Here is a 13,227-nt window from a genome sequence, read left to right as displayed (position 1 = left end):
CCAGTTATAAACCCAGGCAATAGCAATCCTCTGGCCGAGCAAGGTCACCAGGCTTGAATTCTAGCGGTCATAAAGGCAGGTAAGAATTTTCCTCAAGTAGTGACTGTCAGGCCTTCTTTTGCAACCCAAAATGGGAGTGGTAAAAGAGGGGGTCAACTGAGTGCTAATGACCAGTTAATGTATCAAAAAGTGGATCTATGTGCTCAGTCTACATTCCTAGAAGTGGTTAGGTAAGAAGTTAGGGGTCTATAAAGTTAGTAAAGCTATAAGAAAGGAGGGTCCAAGCTAAATGGGTCACAGTGTGTTGGAAAAATGTACATAGGGTTGGGAGAGAGAATAGAAAGGGTGTATACAGTCTTAGATGAAAAATATAGATTTAAAATAATAAAATGAAACAAGCCACATAAAGATGGAAAATTCACAGAGTTTGGATTATGTATATTATTGTGTTGTCTTTAAAATTTCTGACTGCTATGAGACGTTTGATTATAAAAGCTGCTAGATTAAACCAATCTATATACTTTAAAAATATCTTAACTCCAAAATTTAAGTCAAAAGATATGTCACTTTTGGAGGAGGGGTTGTGTTTTTGTTTCTGCAGAAAATGAGAGGCTATGGATTCACATCAGATTAAGAAAAATCAGGTTAGATCAAGGAAGACCTCCCTGAAAAGCTCTGATGGGAACTGATGGCCCTGGGTATCCAGCATCCAGCACAGCTTCCAGGCTGCTGACTGAGATGATCCAGCCCCACAGAACACTCTAGTCAGGACTGGACCATAATCCTGATTTTCTCAGGGTCCCTCAAAGATTACCAGCACCCACAATCAAGGTCAAAACAGTTCCACTAGCCAAGGTCTTACATTAGGAAACTCAAAGTAAAAGTCCCGGTAGGATATTTTGACATGCCATTGGTGGTGGGCCACTGGAATTCAAGGGTTGTTCAGTACCACAGCGTGTCCTTACCTCTGGTCACTTCATGTGCTGAGGCTTCATCCTGAACTGTCCTCTCTTTTCTCTCTAGTTAATCTGTGTAACTGTGTATTCAGTGGTCTGAGCTGATACCACCAAATCTCCCTTTCACCCATTTTGAGCTCCATGTTTCCATATTAAACAGCTTATTAATACCTTCATGTGGTTACCTCTTAGGAGCCTATACATGAGATTAAAAATGAGATTATTCCCCTGGACTATTGTCTGGTCTTCCCTGACCATTGAAGCCTCTGCCCTTCAAGAAGTTACTCAGACCATGAATCTAGGATTGCTTCTTGTACTTTTGTCTTTTCCCTGGGAACTGTCTATCTATTATAAAACCTGAGTGTTATAAAATGTAGTCCGAATCCAGTGGTCTCATATAGTCTTCTCCAAGCAGCTCTGTCCTTAATACCCAGCTCTGTTATCTACAAAGTCATTTATTTTTTCTTTTTAAACTTTTTTTCATTGAAAATATTTTCATACAATATATTTTGATCATGTTTTTCCCCTTCCCTGATTCCTCCCTTTCTTCCTACCCACTCAATTTGTGTTCTTTTTCTTTCTGTCTCCTAAAAAATAGATAAAAAATGAAACACACACAAAAACACTCCACAAAAGCACAAAAAAATGGAAATCAAAATAATAAGAAAAATACCAATAAGCAAAAAAAAAAAAAAGTTCAAACAAAGCAAAATGAGACAAAAAATCTACAAAAATATCATTGAGTTTGTTTTGTGTTAGCCAACTGCTCCTGGGCACAGGGCCTGCCCTGAAGTGTAGTTAGTATACCCAGTGAGATCCCACTTGGGAAGACTGGCCTTTCCTTTGCCTTCAGGTATCAATTGCAGAGAGCATCTTGAGATGGATATAAATGTCTACACAACACTTTTATCATTGTTTCCTTTCCCTGCTTGTTCTTTTCAGGTAGAGAAATTGTTCACTACAGTGGGTCACATTACTTCTCTCTTTAAATTTCCTTCAATGCATAGTGTAGCTGGAGTTTTCCTGTGTCCACCTGGCTCCTGCAGCCACTCGGTAAACACACAGAGACTTACATTACTTATAAACTGTATGGCCGTGGCAGGCTTCTTGCTATCTAGTTCTTATATCTTAAATTAACCTATTTCTATTAATCTATAAGTTGCCATGTGGCTTGTGGCTTGCTGGTACTTTTACATCTTGCTTCCTCTGTGTCTGGCTGGTGACTCCTGACTCAGCCTTCCTGATCCCAGAATTCTCCTCTCTCTTTGTCCCGCCTATACTTCCTGCCTGGCTACTGGTCAATCAGCACTTTATTTATTAACCAATCAGAGCAACACATTCACAGCATACAGAGCAATATCCACAGCAGCATGGTAAGTAAAATATAGTTCCATAAATATCTAGATAGCCTGGATGGCTTGTTCTGTGTACCTAATATCATCTTCTACATCTCCTTTTCCACCTCTTATGAGCCACTTGTATCTACTCTTTTAGTTTTGTTGGCTAGAAAGCTTTCTCTAGCATGATAATGGAAAAATGCATCTAAATTCATATCCAAGTAGATGAGTGAGAAGAGATGGATCCATGCCAAGAAAATGTAAAATTACTGTTGAAATCTCATCAGAAAAACAAAAAACACCAAAAACCCTGCCATGTTCAAGGAGCTGAGGCATAGACCCGTCTCCATTCTCTTCTTCCTCCTCTTGTCACTTCTTTAATAGTATCTGTCACTTGTAGTTATATAACAATTTGCTTTTGTTTGGAAATCGATGAGTTTGGGTTAAATGCATTTTTGACTCGATTCTGTGCCTTGGATCTATGACAGCAGCAGACATTTATGTGAATCAACAATAATGTACCTGGTATGGGATAGGACACATCTCAGTGTGATAACACTACCACACAATTGGAATATGCATGCAAATCCTCTAGAAACAAGAGCCTAACGAGAATGTTTTGATGAAGGAGTGAAACTGTTATGAGAACTCCCTTCTCTGTGACAGGCAGGAGTACCAGTGAAGAAAGGAAGAGATGACTAAGTTTCCAAATTAATTTTGTTTCCCTACATGTAAATTCCTAAAGTGGACTAGCTCACAACCTTGGTTTGCAGGCTTCAGTATTCTAGAAGGCTCCTTCCTCAGTCTTTCAGGGCAACTCTTAATGTATCTCGTTCTTCTTTAGATACATAGAGAATGCAACGTGTATGAGACAAAAGTAAAGATTTTGTTGGTGCAGACACTCCACATGGCCCCATCTGAGAAGTGCATGCTCCATTGCTCCTATGCATCTTGTCTTTCAGACTCTCAGTCCACAGCACGACTAATGTTCTGAGCAGGAATTACTCTAGGAAGCCAGGAATGGTCCAAAAATAAAGCTCTTTATTAAACAATAAAGTACCCGTGGAGATGCATCCTCTCACCAACTGCAATGAGAAATTTTCACTTCTGTGCAATATAACTCAAGAGCAAGTACAGGAGCTCAGGTAATGCTCTCTAAGAAAGACATCTTCTGGGCTCATCTTCTTGAGCCACAGAACATACAGGAATAGTTAATCATCCTGACACATAATAAGTTAGGTGAGAAATGGCAGGGCTCATTTTACAGTACTTGTACATGTCTCCTCATGACATTCAGCACAGAAGCCAACTATTACTCTTCAGGGTGTGTGTCACCATCCTGGCATTGGGGTCAAACTCAAACTGTGATGATCCGTGGAAGAAATAAAAAAAACCTGCAGACACAGATAAGAAAAATGATGACACTACCTTAAATAAATCAAATTTATGATATGAGTAACTAAGAAAGAACACGAGCTGATGGAGGAGGGTGTAGGCTAGGTGATGTCTGCCAGGCACTGAGCTGAATGGTTTGCATGATTTTAACTCATTGATGAATCCTTACCAAAAATGTCTGCCAAACCGAATGAGGACAAACTGAAAATTAGGAAAGTGTTAACATTTTCCCAAGGCAATAGCCCCAGTGAACAGCAGAGGAAGGATTCCATCTCATTTCTCTGGCTCTGAAGCCAGCATGCTAAAACACCAGGATATACTACTATTAAACAGATAGAATTAGAAAGGATTTTAATATTTCTTCTTTCCTTCCTTCCTTCCTTCCTTCCTTCCTTCCTTCCTTCCTTCCTTCCTTCCTCCCTTCCTTTCCTTCCTTTCTTTCCAAACTCCCTTGTACCAACTAGCTCTTAAATCATGGTGTGGGAGTCAATGGACCCAAGTGAGTTAGGCAAATGAAACTCATCTGGGGTTCATTTTCTTCTTGTGAATATTATGGGCAAGTTGTTTTAATAACAATGTCAGTGGTCTCATGAGTACCACAGTTGAAGCCCAGGGAGATCCCCCAGATATGCCTTCAGAAGGAGCAAGCGAACGTTTTGTTTTCCCATAAGCCCATTACTAGCAATCAAATTTTGTCATTTGAGCACATGAAAGGATGGTATCTATTTTCTAGTGAACAATGTAAGTAATTTCAGACTGCAATAGAAGCCCAGGCATGGTAGTTGGGATAGGAGACAAGGGCTGATGGGGATGGAACCAGCTACCAGCCAGCCTGGCTCACACTTGGCTGTACAGTGGTGTGAACGATGTCCCAGTGTCATGGGACAGAATATTGAAAATTGTTAAAGAAAAACAGAATTTTAGACCCAATTGGCATCAATTTCAAGTTAATATCTCAGGATTTGAGTAAAAACGACATAAGGCAAATGATTTGAAAGCTTTTTGATTTCTCACTTCATTATTGACATTTTAACAACCTTATCAAGTTTTGACATCACATAAAATCAACCAACTTTGATAAGTTTTTGTGAATATTACTTAAAAATTTGTAGGCAAATGTTTATTGTAACTTTTTTAATAGTAAGCTACCAGTTCAAACAGCTTCACAGACACTTAAGTGCCCAAACGCCCCCACTGCTGATGGCATGAAGTTCTCCTTACCAAAGGCCTGCAACACCGCATCCACCCGTGACTCGACTCCGGGAAAGTCATCTTTAATCAGCCTGGGGAAGCCTTTATCCATCAGATTTGTCTTCTCATTAAATCTATAGCAAGTAAAAGGAATTCAGATCCACAACAAGACAAGTCCCGTCATACACACGCTGTCACACAGTGCTAACAGTCCAGTGTGGGGTCCTAGGGCAACTTTTCAAATTGTGCAGCACTAAATACTTTTTGTGTTGGAGGGGGTATGGTAACATGTGAACTTTCTGGGCTTGTGAGCATCTCTTGTAGAATAATGATCTCCTGAAACAGGGACATCATGCTATATATGCTATATATATAAATTCCATATATATATAAATTTATATATATATGCTATATATATAAGTTCTATATATGCACCTAAGGTCAATTTTCTAAGCCTGGACACACAAAACCCAAGAATCTACCTGTCATAAATACATAAAATCTATATAAACAGAAGATGGAAGCTAAGTTTAAAAAGTTGGCTAAAAACAGACTTGGTATTTACCACACCAGGACTTGGTAGACCCTACAGTCTGCTACACCTGGCTCTACATGGCAGCCACGTGCTGAGTGACAATGGCGTGAGAAGACACTGTCCTGTGGCCCTCAGGTTCACACTTCCTCATGTCCGCTGGTGTCTGGATAGGTGCACCTGGTAAGCCCTGTGTGTTTGTGAAATTGAACCACCATGCTATCTTTTGCTTAGTGTGAACATTTGAGGTTTGGAAGCATTAGAGGGTGGGCAGGTATCCCGACAGAAAGGAAACTGACTCCTGTAACTAGGCTCCAAGCAAAGTTTCCCACGGTAGCTCACCTCCAGTATTTGTCCTCCACAAAGAAATACGTCTTCTTGTTGTTGCTGTCGTTAACAGCTGCGTCAATCTTCCTCACAGCAGGAGGGAAGCCCAGAGTGTAGATCGCTTTTGGATAACCCGCTTGGACCTCATTTCCTCGGACTGCCCAGAACTGACTTCCTGTTGAAAAATTTCCCAAGAAATGTTGAGTGAAACTAATTGATTTTAGAAACAAGAACAGTGAATTGTTTGATAAAGGTGAAAGATGAAGTCTTGGTTTTCATTCCAACCCCCAACTCCACGCTTAGTCCATAGCTGGTATTTTAAAAAGTGTTTCCTGGCTGGCTGTGGTGGCACACACCTTTGATCCTAGCACTGGGGAGTCAGAGGTAGGGGAACCTCTGTGAGTCTGAAGCCAGCTTGGTCTACACAGTGAATTTGAGACCAGCCAGAGCTACATAGTGAGACTTTCTCTCAAAAATAATACTTTCTGAGTGAGGGGGAAATGGCAAATGAAAAAATAGATGAGCAGATTCACTGCCCTTTCCATAGTCATTTTTCTGTATTTATTCCATATTTCTATATTTATTCTCTGGGTTACAGTAGCCAGCTCTAGTCATTTCTTCTAATGGCCTCTTGGTCTACACTTCTTAGACTTCCCTCATAAGGTTCTCCTTGGTAGGTCAGACTATTAAAACACTTATTCACAATCACCAATTCTGACTTGTTCTTCTAATAAAACATCTAAAATTTAACACAATGGAGAAAACTCATGCTTTGAAGGTTTTACAGTAAGCTTTATTTCAGCAAAGCCAAAAATGTGTACAGTTCTTACCTTTAAAAATGAAAACACTATCCTTATTGTGAGCTTCATAGGCAGCATCTAAGTGTGAAGGAAGAGAGGGCCAAAATGCCGAAATCAAATGGACTTCAGGCTCAGAATTCCAGCGGGTTTTGCGCCAAAAGTACCTGCAATATATGAGAACTGCAACAGCCTTTCCCTTTAGAACAATAAGCACAGAAGGGCACAGTCTCTGGTCAACAATGATTCCCCTCTTCACAGCAGTGCTCACTGCATGTCCTACATGTGATTCCAGGTGATGGATGTAGCTTAGGGTGACGGGATGTTCACCCTGTTCCAATAAGATTACTCAGCTCAAATCCATTCAAAAGTATGTGAAATAGTATGTATTTTATGAATCCATTAATATTTTAAAAATTACATATTCAAATATTAAATGTATTTTAATGTTTGTACTTTTTTAAATGTAAGCACCTTGGTAAAGCGGGACAAAGAAAGTTGGTAGCAGTCGGTACACACAGGCAGGGATCTGGGACAGCCGAAACAGAAGGGCTTTTCTTATATCTTTTGGTACTATTTGAGTATTGTGTATGAGTATGTATCACCTTTTCTAAAATGAATTAATTGAAATAATAGCACTTTCTAGCAAGGATAAAGATACTTGTCTGGTTCTAAAGATGGCTAGCACTTTTAGAAGTTCTTTGAGTCATGGTATATAAAGAGTGAAAAATATAAAAAAGAGACAAATTTCCCTGATTTATGGACCAAAAATCCTCTTCTGGGAGTCTAGAAAGAAATAATCTGGACAATTCCAAGGAGATCTTTAAAAATGCAATATAAACCAGAGCTGAGTGATTTTAAAACATGCTGGGAATATGTTGTAATCATACTACATTGTATTTATTATATAAATATATATAATCCCAAGTTTATTTTCCTCTCTGAGCATCGAACACCAAAAGGGTAGCTAGGGAAATACAATGTTGTGTTCTAACCTGTCTTTAAAGAGTAGGAGTTCCCCTCTCAGGGTGCTGACAGCGTCAAAGGACAAAGCAGGATCACACTTGACTGGGGTCTCAGGTCTTGGTGAGACAGAGGACAGAGGTACCACTATGGCATCAGAGGAGGGACGTGGTCCTGAAGGGAACAGGTAGGAGAAGCAAGTGTTAGAAGATCAGGGGTGCATCTAATAATTTACACACTGTCCAAACTTCTTCACAGTGTTTTGAGATGAAACAGTATGCAGCCCTTTAAACCTGGGGCCAGGGAGGAGGCTCAGCTCCTAAAGGAACCTGGTGCTTCCAAGTCTGACGACTTGGAATGGGTTCCCATGACCCGAATGGCGGAAGGAGAGAATGCACTCCTACAGGTTGACCTCTCACATGTGCGCTATAGCATGCATGCACAGGCACACACACATATAAATAACATGTAATAAAAGCAAAACTTTCCTGAAGACTTACTGTACAGCGTTCTTTCTTTTTAAAATGAGAGTTGAAAACACCGTATGTATTCAGTGTAACTAATTTGAAATACTGATGAAGACACAAAGCAACAAATTCGTCCTTGGAGTCCTAACCCATTTAGCTAGAAGGCAAGTGATATGCAAAACGAAATAACCTAAGCAAGCCATATAATGAATTTTTTCTATCCTTAAACTCCTCCCCCATTCTCAGCTCCTGTCTCTCCTCCAAGGTGATCAGATAAGGAGTAAATGCTTCTTCAGTAGAGACATTCTCATCTGGAGGATTCAGTCTTTTCCCACAATGAGATTCCTTCAGAAATTAGAATTTCATGGGCCCACCATTTCACCAGTTGTTAGCCAAATGTCTCTTTAGAATATCCTTATTCCTACCAGGCAGGCAGGTTCCAGGAATGTCAGGGTGGGGACTGCCAGGTGGGGGACTTCAGGGTGCTGTCACTGACAGCTACATGAGTTGCCAAGAAAAGGAAAGGGTGGAAGACCTGGAGGCAGCTGACCCACCAGGAGGTGAGTGGATAAGAGAGCTCAGTAGGAGCCAGCCTGCCCTCAGGTACACCCAAACACTGTCCTCTGGTCATCTGATCCTTGGACCTTCACACCTAAAGCTCCCTCCCTAACAGTTCCTCCATATTCCACAGCTCTTTGTAAATGCCTGATTGCATCAGCCTTAGAGTGACTTCTGTTTAAGTCTCAGGATCTCCTGACAACCTGGATGTCATCTTGAGTCACCATCACTCAGGGTTTTTGTAGGTATCAGGGAAGAGGAATACCATCCCAGTCAGACAAGTGGGTCTTCACGTTTGCAAGTTCTCTCCTTACAAGAGGCATGAACTCCAGCAGGGACATACCTGACCTGTGTCCTTATGGAATCCCATTGCTTCCCATTTACCACGTTTGAGATAAACTCAGTCTTGTGGCCTTGGTCAAGCGGTCAGACACTGTTTAAAGATTTGCATGCCAGTTTCTCTCCTGATCATTTTTGGGACTCCTTCCTCATTTTGTGGAGATCTGAGCTCAGAAACTTCTTTAAGCACCAAGTCTAAGTTAGTTTCTGATGCTATTAATCTTATATTTCTTCTGGGTCATCAGGGCTGAGGGAAAGATGATCAGCCACTCACACCTTACTGCTATTAATGACATGTACAGTATTCTCAAAGAGCACTTATGAGAGTAAGCAAACAAACAGAATGCCCTGGGCCCTTATTTCTTCATGCTCACCATAGAGGGACTGAATGCCGTTTATATCATCTTGAGAAAGCCGGAACTGAGCCGGGTTTGTGGAGAACCTGTAGACTGGATACATCAGAGCTTCTTTGTTGTCTGAGTGAAAGAGACCCAGGGAGTGGCCAAGCTCATGGGCAGCAACCAGGAATAAGTTGGTCCCTGTTTGAGAAACCACAAATATTCAGAGCCTAGCAGTTACTCTTCCACAGACATGCACATATTACTCCAGCCAACTGCACAGGGCACCCTCAGGATCAGACGCTGCCTCTTCCTTATTTGTTGACTCACTAACTGGCATACTCCATCACATATCTTTCCTGGCTAACTTGAAGTCAGTGTCTAAGACAGTTTTTCACTAGCTGCTTTCTAACAGTCCCCTTAGTCAGGATACTAGGTCACTTTTCCTATATCAACAGTAGTAAGTCCTGTTTCCCGAAGAGATTTCTTTGGCAGGACCAAGATGAATCACATGCCAATAAAAATAAACCTTTGTTGTCTAGAAATCAGAAACCATTGTTAATATTTAGTAACAAACTGGTTTAACCACAGTTCAAATCAATCACAAACTATTTATATATTCTTCAATCTCTTAAGTAACAAAACTATGGGGACACCATCATCAACCTTTGATTTTTATAAAAACCTTCCCAAGAGAGGTTAATGGGAATAAATAAATTCATGGAGTATCATATATATTTATGAAACCATCAAAAACTAGATTTAGAGAAAATCCATCTCCTAGTGAGGGGTGCCATATGAAGAGCACAAATCCCATTATAAATAGAAACATGTCCATTGCCTGTTTCTGCTGTGAACACAGCAGGACTCAGAGTTGCCTCACATTATGAAAGGTTATGTCAGTGCTAATCATTAAACCAGAAGTTCAGGCAATTTTGGAAATATTGTTCATCATGTGGCATTGCTGCAGACCTACACAGTTAGTAGAGACTTGCTTCATATTAATGGTCTAACAAGAAATCCAGAAGCTGTGATTGTTTCAACAGTCTGTCTCCAAAGTCCAAATGCCATTTATAAAATTTAAGTAGAGTGTAGTTAATAGTAGTCACCATGTCTAGACTCAATAATGTTTTTCAGAAAAAAAGTGGGGGAGGAGAAAGGCTTCCGAGCTAGCAAAGGTGGCATGCTTATCCAAACAGAGCATCTTCCTTTAGCTTCTGGCATTTTCTCCCAATCACTACATTTAAAAGAAAAAGGAGCAAATGAGAGTTCAAAGTCAAGGGCAACCTTTGGGGCTTCAACTTATTCACTCAACACTACTCATTTATTATTGGAATGGTAAACAGTATTACTTATAATACACTTGAACCCTGTACAAGATCCTGAGTTGTAGAAATGATATCTAATGGGGCTTACTGTATTGTACTTGATGGGAACAAAGAAAGAAGCAGTTTACAGTTTTTTAGTAATGATTAGATGAATAGGGCTTCAGGCTGCCACACAGATAATCAGAAATTGAAGCTAGCAGAACATTCCATTTGAGGCTTGCTCTAGACAAGCTATTCTTGGACAACTCATATTTGAACTCATCCTACCTGAGGGTCCCAGTGTCCATTTCTCATCCTCATCAAAATGAGCATCTCCATAAAATCCAGGCCCAGGTGGGTAGGCATGAGCCAGACTCTGTCCTGGTCCATCAAAAGGATAAAAGTCTCCATGTTCTGAAGGAAAACAAAGTTATGGAAATATAACTAGTAAGAATTTCTTCTAACCCTTTTCAGCAAAGCAGCACAGGGACTGTGTGGTCTGAATGTTGATGTCTCTCAAAATTCTCATGTTGAAATGTAATCTCCAGTGTGATGGGATCACAAGGCAGCTCTTTTAGAAGATGCTCAGGGTCTGAGTGCTCTGTGATTGTTAGTACCCAGGTGAAAGAAGCTGGAGAAACCTCTTGGCCACTTCTGCTACACGAGGAAACACAGGTGTTACCTAATAACAGACCCTCACCAAGCACAGTCTGTGGCCCCTTTTTTTGTATTACTCATCTTCTGGAACTCCAAGCAGTACCTTTCTGTAGTTTACAAATTTCCCAGTGTGAGGTACTTTGTTTTAGGTGCCTGAACAACTCAAACATCAGATGAGTGACTGTACAACTTCATTACCTCCAACTGCGAAGGAGATCATGATGTCAGCCTCTCCTTCAGAGAGCCTGGAGAAGTTGAGCGGGGTCACTTCCTCCCAGACTTTCAGCGCTTTCTCAATGGCAGAATCCACACTCTCTTTCGGTAAATCTGGTGTATAATTCACAATCCTGGATGAGAGAAATGGAAGAAGATAGTGTGTGCCGCCGTGATGCCTCTGACACAGTGTTAACACTCAGTGAAAACTGGACCCATTACCTGTAGGTGAGGTGGTTTTTCCTCCACTTTGGTGACCCTGGAAAGGTAGTGAAGCCACCAACGTCAGGGACGCCACACCTGGGTTTCAGCATCACATCCATTGTGCTGGAGTCCAGCTTCCCTGTCATCTCCAGCCCGAGGAACTTCTGCATTTCTTGGATTTTTTTGACCACAGGACTGCTGTCCTTTCTTCTAAACACTTGTTCCACATTTTTTTCAAAGCTGTAGTACTTTTCTAGATATTGCTAGTGGAGTGACAAGCACAGTTTTAAAGCTGTGACTATGAATTTTAAACCATTGATACAAACCTCAAAATTTATTTTAATTATTCCCAGAAGCAAAAGTAGGAGTCATACTTTTAATTTTTTCACTATTAATTTTTGCCCCATTTTATTATTTCATTGCAATTTAATTTGCTACAAAAGTAAGGGAACTGGCCTAAGTGTGTGAGTACATTAAGTGAATGTATCTAAGTTTCCATTTCCATTATTAACACAGACCTGCTGCTAATACTGACTGGTGTTAGATAAACTCATTTTTTTTCACAAACGAAAAATTAGAGTAAGCATTATTTCTTGAAGTTGTAGGAGATAAATAACTCTGAAGCAAGAGAGATCTCATCCATCCCCATCGTCTCTTGTCGACTGGTGCTGCCTCCAGCTATCCACCCTGAGTAAGTACACCTCCTTCCTGGCCTCGCTGCCTTCCTCTGTAAAGACAGAGTTTCTACCTCTCACACGACTTCTCATCAAGTCATCTACTCCTGTTGGAAGATCAAGGAGGCACAGTTATCCTTCCACTTGGGCTGAAGTGGATCCCTCACTGATTGCTTACCTGAGCAAACTCCATGCTGGGGTGGTCTTTGCTCACTGCCCCGTGCAGAGGATATGCTGAAGAGAGGGGCAGGATCAGCACTGCCAGGATGGCCAGCGGCTCCATCCAGACAGTCTTGACTTGTAAAGCAATCCTTCTCCAGTTCCTGACTTCTATAGCTTCGTTTTAGTGGCCACTCTTTTATAGGGAGTCAGTGTTTAGGTCACTAACAGCATGACTCACGTGTGCAAGCTCATTCACAAAACTCAGCATGAAGACAGAGTAGCTTACATCAGTGAATCCCTCAACCTACTAAACTTGAAAGAATGCTTAATCTCAAGGAAGTGGCTTCTGTGTTTATAAAGAGGAAAAGGAACTGACTGGAGTGTTATGCCCAGATCACCCCCAGAGAGACCACCAAAGACCAAGGATATCCAGAATGCAACAGCAAGGTTTATTGTAAGCAATACAAGCCAGCAGGGAATTGGTCCCCAAGCACTCACTGGTCGCAGCGAGGCAGGGAGGAGTTGCTCTTCCTTTGTGAGGCTGACTTTTTAAAGGCAAAACCACGAGTCCCTCCAGGTTGTGGGGGAGTTAGTACAAGTACAATTCTAATTGGCTAAATCTTCCCAGGCCTCCATGTTATCTTATTTTAGTTTGTCCGTTTGCTGTGTCAGAACTTTTTACAGCCCGTCTCCGGAGTTGAGACGTGCCATCTCAGGCGTTGGGACATCCCGTGGTTAATCAGTCACCACCAAATGGCCTGGCTTTTGTCAGGCATTTGGGGCACTCTTCTGTTAATTAGTTGCTATCAG

The 13,227-nt window shown here is 41.1% G+C and overlaps 1 protein-coding gene across 1 annotated transcript; it reads right to left on the bottom strand.

Annotated features, from left to right (window-relative positions):
- Positions 1 to 3,586: 3,586 nt before the first annotated feature.
- Mmp10 (matrix metallopeptidase 10) lies at positions 3,587 to 12,538 on the bottom strand. The gene is made up of 10 exons (XM_052726744.1): positions 12,434 to 12,538; positions 11,600 to 11,844; positions 11,363 to 11,511; positions 10,796 to 10,921; positions 9,237 to 9,401; positions 7,531 to 7,672; positions 6,569 to 6,702; positions 5,754 to 5,913; positions 4,910 to 5,013; positions 3,587 to 3,687 (listed from the first exon to the last, which is right to left on the bottom strand). The coding sequence occupies exons 1-10, from the start codon at positions 12,536 to 12,538 to the stop codon at positions 3,587 to 3,589; spliced, it is 1,431 nt and encodes a 476-aa protein (XP_052582704.1).
- Positions 12,539 to 13,227: the final 689 nt, after the last annotated feature.

Source organism: Peromyscus californicus, unplaced genomic scaffold (assembly GCF_007827085.1).
Source record: "Peromyscus californicus insignis strain IS unplaced genomic scaffold, ASM782708v3 Scaffold_11__1_contigs__length_118956290, whole genome shotgun sequence".
NCBI classification, from domain to species: domain Eukaryota; kingdom Metazoa; phylum Chordata; class Mammalia; order Rodentia; family Cricetidae; genus Peromyscus; species Peromyscus californicus.
Note: the sequence above shows the minus strand (reverse complement) of the source record. Positions and strands in the feature narration are given on the sequence as shown.

Coding starts and splice junctions, on each gene's coding strand:
- Mmp10 (XM_052726744.1), bottom strand. CDS start 12,538: ATGGAGCCGCTGGCCATCCTGGCAGTGCTGATCCTGCCCCTCTCTTCA. Junction 11,512..11,599: donor AAAAACCACCTCACCTACAG/GTAATGGGTCCA, acceptor TCTCTCATCCAG/GATTGTGAATTATACACCAG. Junction 5,014..5,753: donor GTGGAGGACAAATACTGGAG/GTGAGCTACCGT, acceptor TACTTGCTATAG/ATTTAATGAGAAGACAAATC.